At 53.2% G+C, this 23,733-nt stretch overlaps 1 protein-coding gene across 2 annotated transcripts in view; it reads left to right on the top strand.

Annotated features, from left to right (window-relative positions):
• Positions 1–7,306: 7,306 nt before the first annotated feature.
• Positions 7,307–23,733, top strand: part of FBLN2 (fibulin 2) — a 100,927-nt gene continuing 84,500 nt past the window's right edge. For both annotated transcript variants that reach the window (XM_019718395.3, XM_019718394.3), the window contains exon 1: positions 7,307–7,461. In XM_019718395.3, coding sequence (XP_019573954.2) covers positions 7,443–7,461 — 19 coding nt within the window. In that variant the 5' untranslated portion in view covers positions 7,307–7,442. The remainder of the gene's footprint in view (positions 7,462–23,733) is intronic.

Genomic DNA, 23,733 nt, shown 5'->3' with positions numbered 1-23,733 from the left:
CACAGCAGTTATATTAGTAGCCAATGGCTCACTGGTTACAGCTGATGGCCAAATAGCCACAGCTGAGGGCCATGCAATCACAGTTGATGGCCATTTACTACCTGAGCCAGCACCTTTCTATGTGAGGCCGAGAGCCTGGAAACTGCTTTCTGGGGCTCTGTCCCCACACCCAGTTCCTGGGAAGGGGAACCCACGGCTCCTACAGAGGGCTCCACTCCTTCCTCTGTCAGGGCAGGAGAACGTGCACTCTCTGCAGTCAGACTGCTCTGGGTTGGGGTCCTTGCGAGGCCACTGAACATGTTTCTTTGAGTAAATTGGGATGATAATATCTAGCCCCTCTAGAATTGTTTTGAGGATTAAATGAATTAATCAATGTAGTGAGCCTATTCAAACGCTTGGCACCCACTCTATGGTTAACAGACAGGAGTTTATTCTTCATTCCAATCCTTGTCTCTTTCATTTAAGGCAAAGCACCCCCTGGGGAGAATCTGGGCATCAAAAATACTGACCCCAAATGGCTAACCCGTGTTGAAGAGGACCTGGAAAGCGCATGCTCCAGACTTGGTAGGTAATGTTGTGTCAGTGAAACAAATGCTATTAGCAAGGACTCGGGTGTGAGTAATAAAATTCCAGTTCAAATTGGCTGAAGCCCCAAAGGGAATTTACTGGCCCTTATAACTGAAAAAGCCAGGGCTGGGATGGCTTCCAGCCAGGTATAATCAGGTGCTTAAATGTTATGTCATCAGAAAACTGTCTCTCCCTCCCTCCTCCTCCTCTTCTGCTCCTCTCAGACCTGCTTTCCTTTGAGCTGGCTTCATTCTCAGCAGGTTTCCCTAAGAGGTGGACTCCATGCCATAGGCTTAGAGCTACAGCAGGAAGAGTGGGCCTCTCCCTTGAGTCATGGACTATGCTTGTGGGCCACACCGGGCCAGGTGCCACCCAGGAGGAGGGGAGGATAAGCTCCATCTGAAAGAAACACATGGACTCAGAACGGAGAGAAGAGGGGTCTGCAGGGGAGACTCAGGCTGGTAGCTGCAGCATGAGGGATGGGCAGAAGCCAAGGTGTATACTGCACCACTCTTCTCCAGCCATGGCGGATGGGTTCACAGTGTGCTATGGCTTTTGAAGTGGGATGGGGTTCTGAGTTAGGTATATGATAGGCTGCTATAAGAAAGACCATGAAAGACTATGGCTCAGCATATGTGAAAGTTTATTTCTTTCACATGAGGTCCAGGCTGTGTCTGATGGCTCCAAGATGCCCAGGGCCTTCTTCCACCCATGCATGACTTCCACACTGTGTAAGGTGGCTGCTTCAGCTCTGTGTCCACCACTAGGTCCTGGCTTCAGCCAGTGGGAAGGGGGAGGGAAGGGGAGACATCACTTCTGCTCCCATCCGATGGCATTAGACTTTCATGGTCCTACCTGGCTGCCAGGGAGGCTGGGAATATATTCTTTAGCCAGGTAGCGATGGGTCTGTGTAAAGTTTCTATAGTTATGTTCCTGACTTAAAATGTGGGGTGTGACTAGCAGTTTGTGGCCCAGGCGGAACAGCATTCATGGTGGGGGGAAGGGCAAGGAAGTGGGGAAGTTCCTGGTGTGTAATCAGCTTCTCACTGAGTTGAAGAGTCAGATGCTGGGGGCTAAGAACAGGAGTGTGGGTGGGTGAAGAGGCTGGAGAGGCGGGTAGGGTTCACTCCACAGAGGGCCGGAACTGGGTCACAAGCATGGACTGTGTACCCCCGTCACAGCTCCATTCACGCCACTTTCCAGCAGCTGCCTGGCCATCCCTCAGGCCTTGGGTGTGTCACTGGTGGTGCAGCCCACTCCTGGAGGGAGGGATGAAGGGAAGAGGCCCTCATAGCCCCTGGGGCTCAGGGCAGTTTGAGCAGTGTTGATGTAAGAAACATCCAAAGCTGTGGAGAACTTTTATGAGTTTATCTGAGTCAAACTGACAACACATGCCAGGCAGCAAGATCTCAAATCCTCCCAAGAATGACAGTTTGCAGTTTCTTCCATGCATCTGGAATTAAGGAGGGAACACAAGGAAGATTACTTGAAGGAAGGAGAAAGCAGGCAGAGATTGGATTACAGGATGGTTAAGATTATGTGCTCCCTTGAGGGGTCAGAGAAAGAGGTATTTCAAAGGTGTGTTAGCCTAGCTGCATAGAAACAATGGACAGGATTGCTTGAGGCACAGATAAACTAAAGAAGTTATATTTATATGCCTGGGGCATGACTACCCACCATGACCTGCCCAGTTAGGAATTTATGATCAGATCACCCTGTGAGGTTACTTTCAGGCACTGGAGTTGCCAGATTTAGTATAGAGCCCCTTTTTCATCCACAGCAGGGATTCAAGGAACCGGTGTGAGGTATCATGGGCTCTGAGTGGGCACATTTCCTTACCCCTTGGGGAGGGACACAGCTGGAAGGACAGAAGCAGGAGCTTGAAGCAGTGTTTTCTAAACTTGGCAGCACCTTACGGGCAACTGGGACAAAATAATATTGAGGCCTTGCGGTACCCTCTGGAGATTCAGACCTAATTGTTCTTGAGTAGAGTACAGATGTTGGTGTTTCAAAAAGAAGTCCCAGGCGAGTTTAAAGGAATGCCGCGTTCTAAAGTTCAGGTCTTTGCTGGGCAGCTGGATGGCAGGTAGTGCCACCTCCTGGGTGAGGAGGGCCTCTGTCTGAAAATCACTGCCCATCATCTTGGAGTATCTTTCCCATATCTGTGGAATATTCCAGATTCTTGCTGGGCCCAGAGACTCCTTTCCCAGGCTCCTTTGCAGCCAGGGGCAGACTGCTGCCCCATACTGCCAGCCATTGTGATATGGGAGAGCCCTCTCACTACAGAATTTTTAAGTCTCCTTTTCCCTAGTTTCTTAGCTCCTTAGCCCCTGGCTTTGATTCTCCTAACCTGAATCACAGGAAGTCTCTCAGGTAGCTACTTAAAAGCCTGTAACTCCCCCAAAGCCGGTCTGGACCCCCAGGCCAGTATACTTGTTGATTGTAATCATTGAAGCCTAATGTTCTTTCCAACCCATTCTGGGCCCAGCTCCTGGGCAATTGATGTCACCTAAATAACTGGGTGAATGGCCACAGGCTCTACAGAGCTAACCGATTTATTAATTAAAATCTATTTTTCCTCATTCAGGGGCCTTGGGGACACAGAGGATATCCCAGAAAGTTTGCCAGTCCTAACCAAAGAAGCCAGTGCAGTCTTCCAGGCAGAGCTTGGGACCCCTTCCTGTCATCTGGGATCAGATAGGGCGAGAGTTCCGTGAATCCCCAATAGGTCGGGACAGCTCTATGCCCCTGCCCAGCAGGAAGCAGATACAGAAGAACAGACTTCCTGCCCCTCAGCTTCCCATAGAGATTTTATGGGGATCACGTCTCTCAAGGGGAAAACAAGGCAGGCAGTTAGAGACAGGCATCGGGTCTCTGCATTACCACCCAAAAGACTTTTCCTCTGTCCAAAACTTCCCCTTTTAATTGTAAACAAATGGGTACAAGATACCCAACTAGATTAAACAGGCAACTCACACCTGCGCAGTTTAAAAAGATGAAGTACTAGCCTCTTGTCAATCACAGGTGTCAATCAAGTGGTCCCACGCCCAGACAGGAACAGCCCACTCTAGAGAAAAATTGCATAAGAAACGCCGAGTCCTCACCAGTCAGCCCTTTTGATCCCGGGCCCTTGGCCCTTGGGCCTTTGAGCCTCTTGAGCCTTCCTTTTGATTGGGGCCTGCTCCACACTCTTTGGAGTGTACTATCGCTTTTAATAATGGCCCTTGAGCCACTGTTTTCTGCTTGGGCCCGCTCCTATTTCTTTGAAGTGTACCTTTTCTTCTAATAATCTGCTCTTTCACTACTTTACCTCGGTATCTTGTTCAATTCTTTGCTCGAGACTCCAAGAGCCTGGACACCGTGCGGAGAAGAGCCCACTCTCTGGTAACAATTGTGCATGCAACAGATGCTGAATGGCAGGCAAGAGCTATGACGAAGCCAGCCAGCGCACAGCCCACTCTTGGAGGAAGGGGTGTCACATCAGATGTCAGAGGTAGGAGACACTCTGGTGGAGAGTCCGGGCCCACCATTCAAGGAGGGGGCACTCCCCCTGCTATCTGCACCCAGGTGTATTGGGAAATTTGGGATGCTGCTGCTGGCTCCAGTTGGTTTAGTCTGCGCGCAGTTACTGACAACAGCAACAAACATTTAATCGAGGGCTTATCACATGCCAGACTCTGCTCTAAACATCTTCAAAACAATCATATGAGGTAGGAACTATTTTATAGAGGCCACTGAGGCCAGAGACTGAAGCCACCTGCTGAATGTCACCTAGGGGGAATATGGCTTTAAACCAAGGCCATCTGGCTACAGAGCCCATACTTCTAAACTGCACATTATTGTTGTAGGGGGTTATGATTTTCGTTACTCTAATTCATCTGATGGCAGAGTGACCTCCCCAAGGCTACCCAGCGAGGATGCAGACCCAGGAAGCCCAGTGAGCATTTTCCTCCCCATCCAGGCTGCCAGGTGGTGCAAGTGAGTCCTATGCCTGCCGGCCTGGCGCCACGATGCCCAGGGGGCTGGTGAGATTGTCACTGATGTGGATAACTTTGCTGCCCACTCTGCGCATTCTGACTCAGCCTTATCAGCCTGGGACTTCCTGCAACTGTGTCTCAGTTAGACCCGGCCCCAAATTCCTGGTGGGTGATGTGTGCTCTGTCTTCGATAACAGCTCTGGCAGAGCTCCCTGGGGATGGCTGCTTTGGCTGCATCTCCGGCTCAGATAACAGAGGACCAGGGAAATGTCTCCACTTTATCTTCTGGAAAGCTGGCTTGGCTTTGGGCTCAGCAGGCTGCAAGGTGAGACAAAATCTCCACTACTGCTTCTCCTCTGGGCTCCAGGAATTTGCTGGAGGGAAGGGAGCCACATCAGAGGGCAGTGAGTTGCCCAGGGGAGTGAGGCAGGTGTCGACTATCGCCCCAGGCTGCCTGCCTGCTGCTGACAAAGCAGTCAATCTGTCACTTATTCATCAGATATTTACTGAGCACCCCCCTTGGGCCAACCCCTGTTCAAAGTACTTATATATTTGAATTCATTTAATCTTCCCAACAACCCCATATGATAGGCCCTGATGTCATTCTGTTCATTTTACAGCTGAGGAAATCGAGGCCCAGAAGTAACTTGCCCAAGATCACACAGCTGATGTGTGATGAAGATCTTAACCACAGGCTATCCTATAGTCATTTACAAATGAATAGAAGTCTGTTAGTGACACATATTCTGAGGAGTAGAGAGGGTAGAACAGTTGCTACTTCTGCTGGGTTGTCAGGGCTCTTTGGGGTGGTGACTTCTCAGTTATATCTCAATGCAAGGATGAGCCAGCCATGGGGATCTAGGGAAGGGTATTCCAGGCAGAGGGAACAGCGAATGCAAAGGTCCTGAGGAAAACAAGCTCATTAGGGGAAACGGGCCCAAAGAGCAAAGGGCCTGCTTAGGCTTAGGCAGAAAGCTGGGGTAGGATGGACCCTCCACCCCCTCTCTGCCTCTGTGCCAGCCCTGTCTGAGCTCCTGGGTACTTCCTGGCTTTACCTCCTCCTAGCTGTGTGACCCTGGGCAAGTGGCTTCCCTTCTCTTGGCCTTTGCTCTGGGCTGCGTCACCCATCCTGGGGCTACAGTGAGGCCCCTGGGGTGGAGGTGGGGTCGGGCACACTTTGGGCCCATGGCTTCTACCTAGATACAAGATGGCAACTGCAGGGCCATGTGTCTTCTGGCAGGGATGGGAGGTGGTCCAGGAGGTCCTGAGGTCCCAGAGGGCCTGGTTTAGGCCTTAGGTCCCGGAGAATACAGCCCCAGGACTGAGACCAAGGGACAGAGTGAGAGGGAGTGCAGAGATTAAGAAGAGAGTAAGATGGAGAGACAGACTGACATAAAAACTGAAAGGGGGGCACAGAAAGGAAGAGATAGGATGAGGGAAGAGTGAGAAATACAGAGGGAGGGAGGGAGGGATGGAGGGAGGAAGAGAGAAAGAGAGAGACTAAGAGCAGATAAGAAAGTTGTTAATGTTCTAAATTGAAGTATACACTTTCAAATGGTGAATTTATGCTATGTGAATTTTACTACAATAAAAGGAGAGACAGACAGACAGAGATAGGAGATGGACAACAGAGAGTGACCGACAGATGGAAAGACAGAATTCCAGCATCCTGACTCACCTTGGGCCTGACTGGATTCTGGGACTGTTTAAGTTGACGATGGGGAAGGGGGGGTCCCTTGTCCCAGAGGCCAGGCCTGCAGGGCCCAGTGGGTTCAGGCCAGTCCCCTTTTTACCTGGACTGCTCTGGTGCCAGAATGTTTGCCCTGGTCTGACAGTGCTGGATTTTGCTGTGTGGGCTTTGGGGGGGTGGGGGTGGGTGGGTTAGCCCCTGGTCAGGGGGAAGGGCCTGAGAGGTAGTCCCTTGCCAACTGCCTGCTCCCCATGGGGCCCGTTACCAGGCACAGGCTCCTAGTTTGCCAAATGGGGTGAGTGGAAACCAACTCATGGGATACCCACCCTGCCTGGATTGTGGCGTCAGAGTCATGGGAATTAACGTTTTGAGCTTACAAGTTGCTGGGTGCTCACCTCCTGTTAGGCCCTATGCTGAGGGCAAGACATGGGATTCTCTATGTCTCCCCATCAACAGTCCAGAGTTAACCCTTTCAGGAGATGCGAAGTCTGGGCTCAGAGTGGTCAAGGCCTTGGTTGAGGTCACACAGTGGTCAAAGGCAGATGTGTGGGCTGAGGAAAACGACAAAACTAGACTGTCACAAAGCTGGCGGCTAGGAACCATGTGCCCGAGGACCTGCAGTAGCAGTGTCAAGTGCAGCCGGCTGGCTGAAGTGCTGGAGTCTCCCGGCAGGAAGCAAGGTCCATGTGAAGGCTGGGGCCAAGCTGCGCCTGCTCGCTGATCCTTTCACGTCGGCCTGCTTCTAGGCAGTGTTGTACCCTGGGTCCTTAGACCTCCCAACGCGCTCAGAGTTTCTGAGCCCATTTTCCAGGTGGGGACACTGACGTCAAGGTTGGCTGGGGTGGTAGGGTCAAAGCACCCCCAGCTGAGGGCAGCTGTGCCAGATCTGGAATTCAGAGTTTAGACTGGGCGGGGAAATGGGGGGGCAGGGAAGGGGTCGAGGTGCTTGGCGAACTCACCGCACTGCCATCTCTGGGCCACGGTTTGCACTTCTCAGCTTGGAGTGAGCGGCGCCAGGCCGCCCACTCCCCACCCCTCACCCCTTCCCGGCCAAGATCCCGCCCCGGAGGCGGAGGCAGGGGAAGGGGCCCGGAGCCGGCTCAGGCCCGCCCCTCCACGCCTCCGCCCCGCCCCGCGCCGCGCACAGCTCGGGGCGCACGGGCTCCGGACGCACCGACGGGCCACCGGACGGACGCCGTGACGGACGGATGTACGAAGCGCCCCGCGGTGAGTTCGCGCGGACCCCGGCCCTGGCTCCCCCTTCCCTCCAGCACCGCGTCCCGGCCAGCCGCAGCTCGCCGTCCCTGGCTCTGGGCGCTCACACACCCCGACGGCTCGGTGGCTCCACGGACGCGCGCCGCGCGCCCAGATCCCAGCCGCGGGGACGGCGCCCGAGCGCAGCGCGCGGTGCCCGTTGGAGAGATGCGGTCTCTTAGGCTGGCGCCGTGTCGGGGGCTAGGGATCCGCCGGCAGGTCCCCCCACCCTTCAGGTCCCGCCAGCGGTCTCCCCCCTGCCCCCAGCCTGGTCCCATTGCTTCACTACCGCCCCGCAGGTCGCGAGGCCCGGTCACCACCACCCCCACTCCCCACCATCCCCTCCCTGAGAGGGGAAGACTGGAACCCTAGGTGGGGCACCACCCCCGCGTCACACCCAGCCTCACTCACTGCCACACACGCACTCACACCGGTAGCCAGAAGTTCTGCACACTGCATGGGCGCACCCGCTGCCGTCTCTGTCCCTCCGTTCCTCTGGTCTCTTAGTCCAGCTCTCAGAACACCCCCCCACACACACGCCACATCTCTCACACATGTTTGCGTTCCTCACAGTTGGCCCTTTTGCGCACACACACTCCATACACACGTGTCTTGCACACCAGTGTCTCCCAGATATACGTGCCTCTTTATCAAAGTTGTGTTTCTGTTAAACGCATGTGCGTCTCTAACACCCATGTCTGCCACACATGTGTCTGTCACACACGCATGTCTCTTGTCTCACACATGTCTCACATACCTGGAGTCACAAACAGGCCCCCACACACTATGAATCTTGTACAGTCACATATGCTAACAACTTCATTTCCCAGCCCCCCACCTCTGTGGACACAGTCTGCCTCCTGGGGCTCTCCTGAGTGCGGTGGGAGTTGGGGTGGGGGGAGGCTTTTGGCTGACACTCCCTTAAGGTGGTAGCTGTGGGGAGCACAGAGAGCAGTGCTCAGCCTGCAGGGGTGGGACAACTCTGCCAGCCTTCTCACTCCTTATCGCCCCCTGCACCCTCTCCCCCTCCCCACTTTCCCAAGCAGGGGTGCCCTCCCTCCCTACTTTGCTGTCCTGAGGTCTTGCCCCACCTCAGCTTGTGGCGGCCTCTTGGACTAGTCCAAAGCTGCTCTGAGCCTCCAGGTGTTGCCGTGTGGCAGGCCAGAAAAAGAAAAGTAAGATTTGGGTACTGGTCATCATCTAGAGCCCCTTGGTAAGCAAGCCTCGATGGGTGTGTTTGTGGGTGAGTGACTGGGGCTCTGGGCCTCCCCTTCCCCATGCTCATGGAGGTGAAGATCCCCCCAGGAGGAAGGCAGGGACTGGGAACTGTTGCCCTCATTGCTCCCTCCATTTCCTCCCCTCCCCTCCTGCATCCAGAGCTGTATGATCTGGGACTAGGCAGGGAATAGATGAAGTCAAAAACTCTTATTCCTGTCGTGCAAACCTGCCAGCCCTGGTTGTGGCTGGCCCTGCATGTTGTGTTTGGCTCTTAACCATGTTATTATTATTTTTAAAAATTTAATTAGCTGCCAGCATTTACAAATTGGCAGGTTTCACATAAAAGTGCGGACTTCCGTCTTCTCCTGAAAAATCACAAGGTCTGGCAGCTTGGGGTCCACATCCCTGGGAGATGTCCATTGCCTGGTGCTGCCCTCCTGCTGCCACTGGGGGTGGGGCAGGAGCACCATTTGGCCACAGTCCCCACCCAGCCTGCTTGCACATTCTTGGCTCCTGCCTGGCCTGCATAGGACTCTGTGTTGGCTGTGCCTGCTGTGTAGACAGGGCTGTCTTTGCTGCATTTTCCACCCCAAAGTGGGTGTAGTCTAGTCCCCTCACCCATGGCTGGGGAAGCCTTGAAGGAGCCTCGTACTATTCAAGGTCTTAGTCATCAGAGCACCGAGGGCACGCCAGGGACCTGAACCCAGGGCATCTCGTGATGGCAGCAGGCACTTTTCTGCCTGGCTGTAGGAGACAGTGGCCCGGGGGCCCCATGCGAGGAGGGCAGTGATCTCCAAGCCAGGCCTCATCCATTGCTTTCCTTCCCAGATCTTGTCACTGCTCCTGCAAGGTCACATTCTTACCCCTACTTGACAGATGGGGAAACAGAGGCTCAGAAGGGGTCTCCCAGCACGCAGAGGGTATAGCTGGGATTTCAACCTACTTTTTTTCTGACCGTAAAGCCAAGCTCTTTGCCTCCCTTCCACGTATCCATGAGAGGAAGTACTTGGTGTCATTGACTCTGGGCAAATTCCCTGAGCCAGATCCATGCCTGATACACAGCAGGTGCTTAATACATGCTTGTACAACAGCTGAGGGAGATGAAACTGTGTTCTGGGCAGAGGTCAAGGTGGAGCTAAGTTCAGGGCCTAAGATGACTACTGAATTTCCTTTGAATTGGCCTGAAAGCCCAGTGCAGTGTCCTACTCTGGTCTTGATGGCCAAGTTCACTGTGATCCCATGACCACCAGGATGGACACTTCTGAGACTCTAGAGTTTGCATGGCCTCGGGGGCATTGTGGTGTGTCCTCTTGGACATCAGATTCAATGTTTGCCCTGCCTTTGGGGGCTGTGGGGGTGAGCATTTTCCCGGTGAGCCCCTGGTAGTTCTTGTGGATGAGAGCCTTCACAAGGAGGGACTCAGGAAGAGGAGGGCTGGCTCACACTCTGATGGGTGGCAGGGGTGGCGCAGCCGCACAGTTATTCCAAGCCCTAGTTCCCACGACTCTGCTTGCTCTTGTTTGCCATGTGCGTGAGTGAGGCTGAGTTCATGGGAGCTAAGGCCCCTATGGTGTGTGGCCTCCTGAAGGTTTGTTGACTGACTGACTGAGGACCAGTCCTCTCAGTAGCACATGGCACTTGGGGATGGTGGTCAGTGCCCAGCCTCTTCCATGTACCTCCTGGAGGTTTACTTTCTGGCTTCGTGAACTCTCAGGGGCACCCCCCTGAAGGCCTTGCCCTGGCATGCAGTTCCGGCCTGTGACAGGACTCCTGGCGCTGTGCTCTGCCAGCCCACAACCTCCTCGAGGGTCAGGAGGGTTACTGCTGTCAGGCAGGAGCTGCTCCAGGAGCCTGGCTGCCCTGGGCGGAGGGTGGGAGTCACGTGTGGGGCCAGACACGGTCTGAGCAGGGAGCTTGTGGTGGGCGGCACAGACGCTGTCTTTTCCTCCCATGCAGTTTATATTCTGGGGTAAGTTGGTCAACAAAGAAATGAATTTGTTAATTTCCCACAGGTGTAGATGCTGTAAAGGAGCTTTTAAGCCAGCAGGGCGACCAAATCTGGTGGGCAGGGGAGGTCCTTGTGAGGGGGGCATGTCTGAGCTGAGATGGAGTGGTGAGGGAGAATGCCCGGCAGAGGGCACAGCCAGTGCAAAGGGCCTGAGATGGGACCTTGCTTGGTATGTGTGAAGGAACAAAGTGCGGCGGCTAGAGCAGCTGGAGGACGGCAGGTGGGGCAGGGGCACGGAGACTGAAAGGTGCTGCAAAGTTTTGAGCCAGGGAGCCATGACGTATGATTTGTTTTAAGACACCCTCCCTAGCTTGCAAGATCAAGCTTTGCGCCCCTGTAGAGAGGATGTTGGCAGAAGTTCTGAGCTGCCTGATAACCATTCATCAGAGCAAGCCCTGTGCCAGGCCCTGTGCCGGGGGTAGTTCTCACCCATAAGAAGTTACAGGCCGATGGGGAACAGAGGCCTGTGAACAGACATTTGAGATCCAGGGCGACATGCCCTGGTTAAACAGATGCTGGCACAGCCTAATGATGAGACATTATGCAGCTGTGAAAAGTGAGGGTGCGCTCATGAAAAGGTCTTTAGGATCCACTAAGGCAAGAAAAGAAGGTGCTGAATGGTGTGGAAAGCATGCTACCACTGTAAAATAAATGTCAATTCCCGTGTTCTTGGATGTGCGTAAATGAACTGGGAGGAGCCGCCTGTGCTGGTCAGCTGTGGTTACCGAGGAAGTGGGGCAGGTCCGGGACAAGGGTGCAAGGCTAGGTGACACTTCCCATTGTGTGCCTTTTTATATTTTCTGGTTTTTGAACCAGGCTAGTGTATTGCCTGTTCAGAACATTACACTGAACTCAAAAGCAGCTGAGCAGTTGGTGAGTGACTGTTCATTTGTGAATTGTAAGTAGAAGTGTTTAAGGATGGTTTTTAAATTCCCTGCTTTACTGACCTTGTGGTAGAGCAGGCTGAGTTCTTCCTGGCTTGGTATACAAAAGTTTCCACTGTGATTAAAATTAGATGGTAACAAAGTCACTTTTTGCAAAGTTTGGCAAGTAGACAAAAGAAAAATCCACCCTTTCTCCCCCTCTTCCTGTGGGTGTGTTTCCTCTGGTGATTTGACTGCTGGCTCTCCTTTGGGTGGGCATCGTAGCACTTACCATTAGGTCCTGAGCCTGTTTCTGCAGTCTGTTGGCTGGGAGACAAGCCACAGGTCCAGATCCCAGGGGGCCTGGAGCAGAGGGGGGCGGGAGTCCCTGCTTTGGTATCCTGCAAGGTTCAGACCCAGCTGGGCCACTCACAGATTGTGTTCCCTTTGGGCCAGTGATACCCCCCCCCCCCACTGAGCCTCAGTTCCCTCATTCTAAATGGGTGCCATAACCTGTATCTCGCAGGGTTGTTGGAAGGAGGAAATGAGACCATTCATTCATTGAACAGATAGTTATTGAACATACTGGGTGCTGGTCACTGTTCCAATTGCTGGGGACGAAGCAGTGACCAAGGTGATGTCCTCTTCCCCAGCAGAGCTTGCTTTCCGGTGGGTGGGTGACAGAGACAGGAGACAGTGGGTGCTCACTGTGGTGTCCTCTGCTGGTTGTGCCTGCCAGGAAGAGCAGACAGGCTGGTCTGGGGCTGAGAGTGGGGGTGGGGCTGTGCTAGGGGGAGTGTCGGAGAAGCCAGTGGTGCAGATGCTGGCTTCAGTGGAGAAGGCCAGGGAGTGGGCACAGCACATGCAAATGACCAGGAGCGGCTGGAGGACAGGGCCCCTGTGAACAAGGGGGCGCTCAGGGGTTTGGCTGGGTCTGGGGTTTGATTTTATTCTGCGTGTGATCAGGATTCAATCTGGGGAGGGGTGAGGACTGAGATTTTAAAGCTCCCGCCCAGCCCCCTGCTGGGTGTGTGTGTGGAGGGGGAGCAGGCTGGGACCCACAGGACCCCAGGCCTTACAGTGGGGCGTCGTGGCGTCCCTCCAGAAGGGTTAACAGCCCTGACCAGGAGTTGCTGGGAGCAGCCAGGGAAAGCCCGGTTAGTGGCTCCCTGGACACCCATACCAGGGATGTGTGACCAAGGCCTTGGGTTTTCTCTCACACACACAGTGCTAGCAGTGGCCCCTAGCGTGGTCCCTCCCATGGCCGTCCTGAGGGCTCCAGGGACTTACACAGGAGGTTCAGAAATGCTTTGGTTAGGGCCCAGAGGCCCTGGCAGCCGGGAGGCATCCAGCCAAGGTCCTGGGGGTGGTCAGCAGGGAGGGCTTCCCGGAGGAAGAGCTACTGGCATTGTGATAAGAAGGTAGGGGGTGAGGGAGGGCGACGGAGGGACAGGAGAAAACCTAGCTTCTCTCAGAGAGGTGGGTTGGAGGGAAGCTAGGAGGAGGAAGAACTGGAGTGGGAGCCAGGTATGTTCACCTCTAGGTCCTACCCTGGGTGGGCTGCCCTTTGATTACAGGGTACTGCTGGCACGCACACATCACTAATTCACCTACTTTGGGCTGGTCCCCTTCCAGGGACCCTCCCAGGTCAAGCCATGGGTCATTTGTACCATTGTCCTCACAGTTATTGGAATTTGGAAACATTGCGAAACTGCCTCTGCCTTCTCATATATGGAGATTGTTCCAATCAAAGTACTTGTTTGGGGAAAGGTTATTTCCTTCCTCGAGGGTGGGGAGTCTGGCTTTTTGTGGGGGGCTGTATTGTAGGCCAGAGTGACCCCGCCCGAGTTACAGTGCCGGAGAGGAAGTGGTGCTGCCTGCCTGCGCAGGACTGGGGCTGGGGGACCTAAGAGTCTAGGCCTGGCCAAAACGGTGGCGGGCAGTGGACCCCCATGTGCTCGGGGAGTGGGGTGGCTGCTTGCAGGCACAGGAGACCTTTGCCTCAGGTAGGCCCTTCCGGTGTCAGGCCACTTCACCTCCTAGGGTCCTCAGTTTCCTCATCTGTGGGTTGGGGACAACCCTACTGGTTCTGCTGTCATTTGGTCCCCACGAATGGCCTGGAATGTGGGAAGAGGGCTCTGAAGTGTGGAGTGACAGTGGGTGAGGGCCCAGCTGGTGTGTGGGAAGCACAGGGGCCACTGGTGTGTTTGCATGGCCAGAGTCACATGATCCTGGATAATGAGGGTTTTCTTTCCCAGGTTCAGCTTCTCCATCTGTAAAAGGGGCCTAGTGGTAGTGCCCACCTGGTAGGGATGGTGTGAAGACTGAGAAGGCCCAAGTGTGGCTTTGGCAAGTGTATGGTGCTTAGTGAATACATGGTACTAGGTTCTATTGACAGTCATGGTTACATCTCCCGGGACTTTTGCTGAGGCCCTTGCCTGCAGAGGCAGCCCTAGGCTCTGAGGTGGGGACACAGCCCTAGGCTTTGCTTGATAAGCCTCCCAGATTCTTCTTTCCTCCCCATCCCAGCACTAAATGCCCAGCCCTGTATTTGGTCACCAAGTAAGCTTTTGGTGATCCAGAAAATTCTGTTCTTCTTAGAATCTCCTCACAACGAAAACACAGCATTGAAAAACATTCTGGTAGAGAACTCTTGGGCCCCTGAGAACACCTCCCCAGCTCCCCATGAGTCTGTGGCCTGTAGTCAGAGTAATAGGAGCCAGGGACGGGTTTTGAACAGGAGAGTGTGGCCTACTGGGGAATGCACCGGACAGGCAGAGGGGGACCATGGAGAGGCAGGACAAGGACACCTGAGGACCAGGACCGGCTCAGGAAACCGTGACACATGCAGACCCTCAAAGGCACAACCACACTGTACCCTCCGTGACCCCTGCCTGTCTCCACTCCCTCAGACCACTGCTGGTCACTCGTCAGCTTTCCTGGTCCTCGCTGCCCGAGTAGGTCAGTGCTGCTCATCTGTTCCCCTGTGGATCTTCAGAGCAGATTAATTCTGCCCCTTTGTCTGTTGGGCACCCCAGGGTCCCTTGCTGCTGTGGTCTGATTGCAGGGCTGATAGAGGCAGGCCCCAGGGGAGCTTTTGCTGTTTCTTGGGAAGCATCTAGTGGGTGTTGGCTTCCTCTTCTGATAAAGCAGCTATTAGCATAATCACATCTGTTGTCCTACCTCCCATGCCTTTACATTATGCTAAATGTATTTTTAAAAATCCTCCCCCTGGTGTACTTACTCTTTTAAAAGGAGTCCTTTTACCACAGCTGTAGATAGAAATCAGGGTCACTTGGCCTGAATCAGCAATACCCTTTAAAATAAAGGCAAGAGCTGCAAAGCAGGCCTGAATCCTCGCCACCTTCTGTTCCCTGCCCAGCCTGGAGCCCGCGGGCCCTGCCCTGTCTCTGTTGAAAAGGAAGGTTGGTGCGTATCAGGGAGGTGTTTAGGCACTGGGAGTTTTCTGTGATTGTGATTGGTTGAAAGAAAATGTACAGGGGTCATTCCTTATCACGGGGCTTGGCCTGAGCTCTGACCTCACTGTGCGTCCTTACCTCTAGCCCCACTTGGAAAGGCCCCTCGGGCTGGTTGTCACACACCTCCTCGGGACTATTTCCACTTTCTGCACCCTCCTCTGGCATGTTTCCTGCTGGGCTGGGCCGGGAGAGGAGGTTGAAGCCCCTCCAGCCAGAATGTCTTCTCCAAAACTATGACCCTGGTTCTCAGGTAGTGGCTGATGTCCATTGTCATGCAGGCACTGGGGCTGTCCCCTGTGCTCCCCAGCTCCGCACCCTTCCTGCTACCTGTGCAGAGCCCTGGAGGTGAAGATGACTTAGCCAGGGGCATCCTGCAGCTGGGGTCCATGCCAGGGGCAGCAGGTTGGCTGGGGCATAGGGCCAGGGCTCCAGCTCTGAAGGAGAGGGCGGTGCGGGCTGGCAAGGTGAGGCTGGGCCCAGTGCGTGGAGGAGGTGGGGAGCTAGGCCTGGCCAGATGGGAAAGTGCCTTGTAAACTCAATTGCTAAGCCCAGGTGAGTGGAGTTCATTAATATTACTTTTCATGGGCAGTACCTGTAACACCCACAGTCGTGGCTGTTGGCCCTTAATTAACTGCAGGACCATGTGAGGGAAGTTTGCTCCAGTCCCCTCACCCTCCCTCTGCAACTTGTTTTCTTGAACTGAGTTTATGTTTTCATGAGAGCAGGAAACTCGTTTAATGGACTGCTGGGGATGGGAAGGCTGTGATATTAGCTGTCTGTCCTGGACATGTACCCACCATGACCCCAAGGCCAGCTGTGCCTGACCCATTTATACCCCGAGAGTGGTGATGGTTCCTGGGCCTGGGGTGGGAGAAGTGGCCCTTCCTTGCCTGTGGCGCGGCAGCCCGTCCACGGCCTGGACCCCAGCCCTCACAGTGGTTCCCCTGCGTCCTCAGGGAAGGACAAGTGATGTGGGGACCCAGGGAAGCTGGAGCTGGGGACTCCAGTGCCACCGTCCTGCCTCACACCCTCCTTCCTTGGTCTCTGCCTTTCTCTCTGAGCCTGCTTGATTCTCCCAAAATGATTTAAATGTGCCCACCCTAAGCTTGGAAGTCTCCTGGCTCATATAGTTTCTCTTTGCCTGTCCCTGTCCCTCCCCCTCCATCTGAATCCCAGGCCTTGTGAGGCTAAAAGGAGGACAGGTGAGGTAAGAGTTTCTGTGTAAGGGTGGCTGTGCCCTGGGTTACTGTGTGGCTCCCCGCGTACTCGCTAGGTGGCTTCAGGCAAGTTTTTCTCCATGTATGAAGGCCCTTTGGGGATGAGTGTTGGTGGCACTCACATTTATAACTCACTGCACGTCTGGGTCAGCCCTGTGCTGCGGCCACACAAATTAATTGATCCACCCATTTCTACCTACGCACCAGAAGCTTTCTTGAGTGTCCCCATGGGCCTGCCCCTGGGTTAGGGCTGAGCAGGAGAGCAGGACCTCTGTCTTAGGAGTCACAGGCCAGTCAGGGAGACCAGCAGGCAGACACATCAGTCAGTGTGAGGTGTCACCTCGAGGTGGAGGGCAGGAGCCTGCCAGCCCCAGCCTGTGATGGGCATCTGGTGTCTAGAGGGGAGGGCTCAGGAACTGTGAAACGCAGCTGACAGCAGAATGCGCCCATCCAGGGCTCTTCAGGAGCTGAGGGCTGTCTGTACCGACGTCCCACAGAAGTGGTGCTGGAGGAGCGGATGGGCTCCGGTGAGCTGTGTATGAGGTGGGCCAGGGATGTGTCCAGGGGGCCGGAAGCAACTCATGGAGGGACCCAGGAGGCAGCGTGGTCCAGGCAGTGGGAGTGGTCGGGGCAGTGGGGAGCCGTGGCCCATCAGCTGGGGCTGGAGAAGGGGCGGGGCCCTGCCAGGAGAGTTTGGCCCAGTGCTTGTGTGTGCATGCGTGCCCCACCACTACACAGACTGACACACTCACAGATGCTGAAACTCACCTCACATGCACACGCTCTCTTACATATACACTTAGAGTTCACATGCACAGTCTGCTCACACAGTCTCACACAGTTATACCCACGCTTTACACACTTAAACATACCTTCCATGTGCACACCTACGCCATACCCACTCACGTGCCCACATGCCTTCACACACCCAGACTCATTCATTCTCTCTCTCTCTCTCTCTGTCTCTCTCTCTCTGTCTCTCTCTCTGACTCATAAGTACCTGCATCTCTTATAGAAAGGACTCTGGTCTTTAAGCTTCCCTTGAAAAAACCTCTTGCATCAAAAGGAGGAGGAGAAAAGAAAACAGGAGAATGTCTGCTTGAGCTTAGAGACGGGTGAGAACCTGGTCCAGGCCCCCGGACTGTGCTCACTTCCCGGGAGCAGTTCAGTTCCTGCTGGTTTCTCAGCATAGGTAGACTCTGCACTGCACTCCTGGACTCAACTTCAGGGGCTGAAGAAGGGGTGAAAGGGGCCGAGCCAACGTTTGGGAGGTTCTGGAGGATAGGTGGACCCCAAAGCTTATCTCCCACTGGCCTGCCGCAGCCCCTGAAATCCCACCTTTGTGTTCTCTCGGGGAGCCAGTAAATCCCCCCAAAAGCCCATTTATTTTCTGGCAGGGGAGAGGGGTGAACCTTTCTCTGCCTGCTCAGCAGGGAGCACCCCCACAGGAGCCTAGTAGATAGTCCTCTGCCAGAAGAAGATTACATTTCTCGGATTTTAAATCACAAAATGTTGAATTTTATTGAATACCTTTTTTTCTAACATCTAGTGAGAGGATCACATAGAATTTTTCTTTTATTGAATTGTATTGATGTTTTAATATTGAACTACCCTTGCATTCCTGAGGTAACCCTACTTGTGCACGGTATATTATTATCCCTGTAATATGCTGCTGGATTCAATTTTCTGATATTTTATTTAAGACTTGGCAGCTAGATTCGTAAGTGAAACTGGCCTATACTTCTCCCTTCTTGTAGTATCCATGTCTGCTTTTGATATCAGGATTTTCCTAGTCTTATAAAATGAGAGGAGGCCCTGGAGCAATTTTTTTCAATAGGATAGAAATTATTGTCAGCTCTGACTGTACTGTGCCTTGGGCTAGCCTCTGATTTTTAATTGAATCCCAAAGCACCCTGGGAGGAGAAGCACCATCCGTGTTTCCCATTTAACGTACTGGAGAATGAGGCCCAGAGAGCCAGAGTGTCTGATCTGTGGTCGGACTGTGGGAGGCGGCTCTGCTGAGCTGTGAGTGAGGCCCGTCTGGCTCCAGGGCTGTGCTTTTTATGGTGTTCATTGTGGTGCAGAATTGTCTGAGAGGCTGGCCTGTGGGAGAGCACTGGCCTTGTTCTGGGTTTTTCCAGGGGGCCTGGGAAGACCACTGACTGAGTTTCAAGAATGTTTGTAGCTTCACTCAACCCCCTGCTAGCCCACCTACCTATGTACTCATGCACCATTCGTGCACCCCTTGTCCTCTGACCCCATCACCTGCCCAGTTACCCAGCCATCCCTCAGCCGGTCGTCCCCATGCTGATGCCCCCGCTGGTTAGCCCACCTTGGCATCCATGCGTCCTCCATCTCCTCACCCATCTCTCCACCCACTCGCCTGCTCATCCATCAGACATTTATCCATATGCTTGTTACTCATCCATCCATTGACCCGCCTTCCCATCCATCCGTCTTCCATCTGCCATCCATTCACCCACCCATTTATCCACGATCCAGTCACCATTCATCTGTTCACCCATCCATGTCTTTATCAACTATCCATCCACATACCACTTCATTTACCCTTCTACTAATTCATCTTCTCATCCACCTGTCCTCCATCTGCTACCTGTCTGTCGACCATCATCCATCCATCCCATCCCATCCCATGCCATCCCATCCCATCTAATCTATCCCTCCCTCCCTTCCTTCCTTCCATCCACTTACCCTTCCAGCCATCTGTCCACTCACCATCCATCGTATCCATCCGTTGCACACACCCACTCATCCACCCACCCGCCCTTCCTTCCATCCATCCATTGGCATCCACCCACCCATTCATCCAGCCACCCATCCTTGTGGCTTGGCCTTAAAGTAGGGGGTGGAATTTAGGTGTGCAGAGATTTAGAATGGAGGGCATCCTGAATTGGGATAATGATATGAACAAAGATAAGGGGTCAAAAACTAGAGTCTTCCCGTTTAGCAGGAATTGGACACGTGGAGGGCAACAGAGGGAAATGGCTTAGGAAAGATGCATGGGGGCAGGATAGTGAAGGACTTTGAATGTCACTGTTATGTGAACTTTGAATGTTCACTTTATCCTTGGGCCAGGGACCTTCCACCGGGGCCCACAAGTCATCTCCGGGGATTCTGTGTACCCTTAAAGTGGTACACAGCTGTTTTTGTTATATGTCCATATGTCTGTTACGACTCTTGCTCACAAGTGACAGAAAATTTGGTCCAAGTTAGCTTAAACAAAATGGGTTTATGTCATTGCAAAGTTTAGTTCTTTTAATTTCTTCAGGCGTGGTTGGATCCAGGTGCTCAACAGCTATCACGATGACTCTGTTTCTCTTTTTCCCACCTATTGATTTTTCTTTCTTTCTTTTTTTTTTGAGTTTGCTCCAGCCTCAGACAGTCTCTACCTGACAACAAGATGGCTTCAGGGATCCTCAGTGATAAATCATCTCGTGTCTAACACAGTGGGAAAGAGAGAGGCCGTTTGCCCAGGGACCCACCTGAATTGATTCTCATGCACTCAGATGGGCTCAGTGTTCATCGCTGAGTTTGCGACATTGTGGGAGGAGTGAGGAGACTGAATGGGGGACAGGGAGTTGGTGGACCTCAGAATGAAATCCAGGGGCTGTGCTTAGAAGGAGCGTGGATATATGATGGTGGTCAGAGCATACCCCATAGCGACTCTCGTCATGTCATGATTGTGTTTTCCTTCTGTGGGTGTCTTCAGTCCCTTCTTGAGGGCGTTAGATTGTCCCTCGTAGCTTTGCTCAGGCTCTCAAAGGGACCAGAGGGGACAAGGAACCATTCAGGGTTTTGAGCGGAGCTGGAAGATGAGCTGGAAGTGCCCAGCGGCAGGACTGTGGGCAGACTGGATGGAGGGTGCCTCAGGGTTTCACAGAGAGAGGGAGAGGTCGAGGGAGTGACGCCCTTGCGTCTGGGGCTGGGTGGGGGGCATGGGGACGCCAGGTGGGGGAGCAGTGAGCTCAGTCTTGGCTGCTGCTACAGCCATTTCTCATCACTCCACCCTAGGAGTGTTTCCTCTTTCCAAAGTCGTGAATTGCGGGGAAGGAAAATATCAGCTCATTCTTGGTGCCAGAAGCAACATTTTCTTTTCCCAAAGGTTGATTGTAAGTCATGGACATTCATCTTTGTAATTTTTCACCTGCTTGTGTTGCTAATGAGATTAGTGATTATATATGCAGGGTCAGCTCTCACCCAGGGTTTAAGGACCTTTTTATTCATCTCTCTCTTTTTTTTTTTTTTTTTTAAGGGAGGAGAGGGAAAAACCTGGCTATTCCAATTGAAGGGTGATTTTTCCCAGTGTTTTGTTTTCATGAGCTTACCCGTTGAAGGTCCACAGGTGCCAATGAGCGTTTGAGGATACGGGGCCCCAGGCACCCTCTTTGTTCCACCTGGGACCTCGCTGCTTTCCAGTACCTTGTACCCAGTGTTTGCTGAGACCCAGTGTCCTCTGTGCTCAGGGCGCAGCTCCTCCCTCTTCCTTGGAGACCTCAGGCTGCCCCGCCTGTGCTCTGCCTTGCCCGTCTCACCCCAGGCCTGACCTGCTCAGGCCCTTCCACAAACCCCCTGCCCTGGATGTAGCTCACCCTTCATGGCCTGACTTGACTTTTTGCAAAGGATAGCGTCAGTTATTCAAACTTTTGCCCACAGGGAACTGAAGGAAAATCTGACTTTAAAGACAGAAGCCAAACTCCATCACTTTTTTTTGATGATTTGTGACCACTTTTCACCTCCCTCCCTCCTCTCCATTTCTTCTGCTGAAACCGTCTCTGGCCTTTGTTTCCTTTTTCTAGACTACTGTAATTCGCTCTCATTTTCTGTAAGAAGTCTCTTTTATTGTGAGAAAGCACGCATACAAAAAGTACGTGAAAGCATACATGCCTTGCGGCGTCACCCCCACCTGGGAGAATCAGGAGGACCCCCGCCCGCCCGCCCCACCCCCAGCTCCCCTGTTCTCAACCTGCCTCTCTCTGCCCGACTTGGACAGTTACCACGCGGCTTGGCTTTCTGGTCCTGCCTGCTGCATTCGTGTTCCCTAAGTGATACTGTTTAGGTTTGACTTGGTTTTGTACTTTATATGACTGGAATCTTCCTCAGACTTCTTGAGAGGGGTGTCTCAGTCCCTTCTTGAGTTCCCACTGTGCTGTGGCCTAGCGGTGGCCCCACCACCCTGCTGGAACAACGTCTACTAAATTTCCTGGGTACTTTGCTGAGGTCTGGGGTACTGGAAACGGGTAACTGCTCTTACTGCTCTTTCTAGCTTCTCTCCTGCCTTGATTTTCTTGTCCCCTCACCTGACTTTTCTCCTCCTGCTCCTCCCCTCACGTCCTGTCCCTCTCTTCCTTGTTCCCTGGTGCCAGTGACAATGTGTCAAGCTGCTTCTTGCTTCCGGGTCTTTGCCTGTGCTGCTCCCTCCACTGGATTCCATTTCCCAGATCTTTGCCAGCCACCATGTGTCTTCCAGACAAGGTTCAGCTGAAGTGTCCCCTCCTCGGTGAGGCCTGCTCTGACGGTCTTGCCAGAGGGGTGCCCCTGTCCCTGTCCTTCACAGGGCCCATGTTGTCTTTTTGATTTGTTCTTATCTCTTCCTTCCCCTGGAATGTTGGCCACACGCAGATCGGACCTTTGTTGGTCTTGTTCACCAACATCCCAGTGCCAGTGACAGGAGCTGGGAGGCTCGCAGGTGCCCACTAGACATGGACAAATTGAAGGACTCCCGGAGCTAGACACCGGGGCTCAGATCCCCGCCCCCTTGTACTGGTGCTGTGACCTTGGGCAGATCATTTGCCTCCTCTGGGCCTGAGTTTCCTTATCTATAGAGCATGGCTAAAGAAAATAAAAACCCCTGGAAATTCTCAGTCCAGTGTTTGGCATTGTGTCAGCCCTGGGGAAGTGATAGTTATAAATATGAACTGATCAAGTTAAAATTCCTCCTAACAGTTTGTGCCAAAAACAAGTGTACGTTTCCCAGTGACCTAGATGACTTCCTCTTATCAAACAAGGAGCACTGTGGCACCCTTAAATTTCCCTTTTGGCCTTGGCTGCCAGGAAGCTTACTACTAAGGGGAGGTCTCAGGAGCAGCCCTGTTTCCTGTTGGGTCTTAAGGACAATTTTTTTCTTGTCCTCTCTATGCTCTTTGACTATTCGCTTTTGACTCCATAGTAAACATGTATTATGAGTGTTTTTAATTGTAGCAAAATATACAAAACATAAAGTTGACCATTTTAACCGTTTTTAAATGTCAAGTTTAGTGGCATTAAATATGTTCACATTGTTGTGGATCCATCGCTACTGTCTTCTCCAGAACTTTCTGATCTTTCAACACTGGAACTCAGTCCCCATTGAACAGCAGCTCCCTGTTCCCCCCTCCCCCACCCCTGGCAGCCGCCATTCTACTTTCTGTCTCTATGGTCTGACTACTCCAGGGCCCTCATATCAGTGGAATCATGCAGTATTTGTCCTGTGTGTCTGGCTTATTTCACTGAGCATAATGCCCTGAGGTTTATCTATGTTGTAGTGTGTGTCAGAATTTCCTTCCTTTTCAAGGCTGAATAATATACCTTTGTGTGGATGGACCACTGTAATGCAGGGACTCAGCTCCCGCTCCCCACATAAGAATGCAGGACATGGTGAGGCCAAAAAGGAACACCCACGGAGCCATAAATGGGGGAGTCATACCACTGTATTCTCTCTGACGGCCGGGCGAGACACAAAAGCAAACACCTGCCAGTACCTCAACGAGGGGTTTTCCTGCACCCCAGTCTCGCTGGTGGCCGGGCAAGACACAGGGAGTAGGATCCACAATCTGCCATCCGTGGCTGCTAACCCCACTCGCTAGCCGCAATCCTCTATCTGCTTCTCTGCCAACCAACCAACCCCCTAGCGTAGCCATGACATTTATATCAGTGGCTAATTGTTTACAGCTGATGGCCAACCAGTCACAGCTGATGGCCACCTACTACCCAAGCCAGCACCTGTCCACGTGAGGCCGAGAGCCTGGAAACTGCTCCCTAGGGCTCTGTCCCCACAACCACATGTTGCCCATCCATTCACCTGCCCGTGGACACTGGATTACCTTCACCTCTTGGCTGTTGTGAATCATGCTGTGAACATGCGTGTGCAAACACTATTTTAATACGTTACTTTTTTACCTTTCTGAGCCTGGGGTGAACACAGACTGAATTATAAATTAAAAGTAGTTTTTGGGAGAGTTTCTAGGACCAAACTGCCTGTGTGTGTATGTGTGTGTGTGTATGTGTGTGTGTTCGTGTTCGTGTGGCAGCCTGTGTGATCACTGCTGGTGCCCTGCCTGCCCCCCCCCCCCCCCGGTGGCACACCCCTCCCCCAGCACCCCAGGTGTTGGCGCTCGTGCTCACACCTTCGTCCTTCTCCAGGTGCTTGCTCTGGGCCCACAGGAGTAGCCTCCCCCACATGC

Source organism: Rhinolophus sinicus, chromosome 17, assembly GCF_057876585.1.
Source record: "Rhinolophus sinicus isolate RSI-liver-muscle chromosome 17, RSI-T2T, whole genome shotgun sequence".
Lineage (NCBI taxonomy): Eukaryota > Metazoa > Chordata > Mammalia > Chiroptera > Rhinolophidae > Rhinolophus > Rhinolophus sinicus.
Note: the sequence above shows the minus strand (reverse complement) of the source record. Positions and strands in the feature narration are given on the sequence as shown.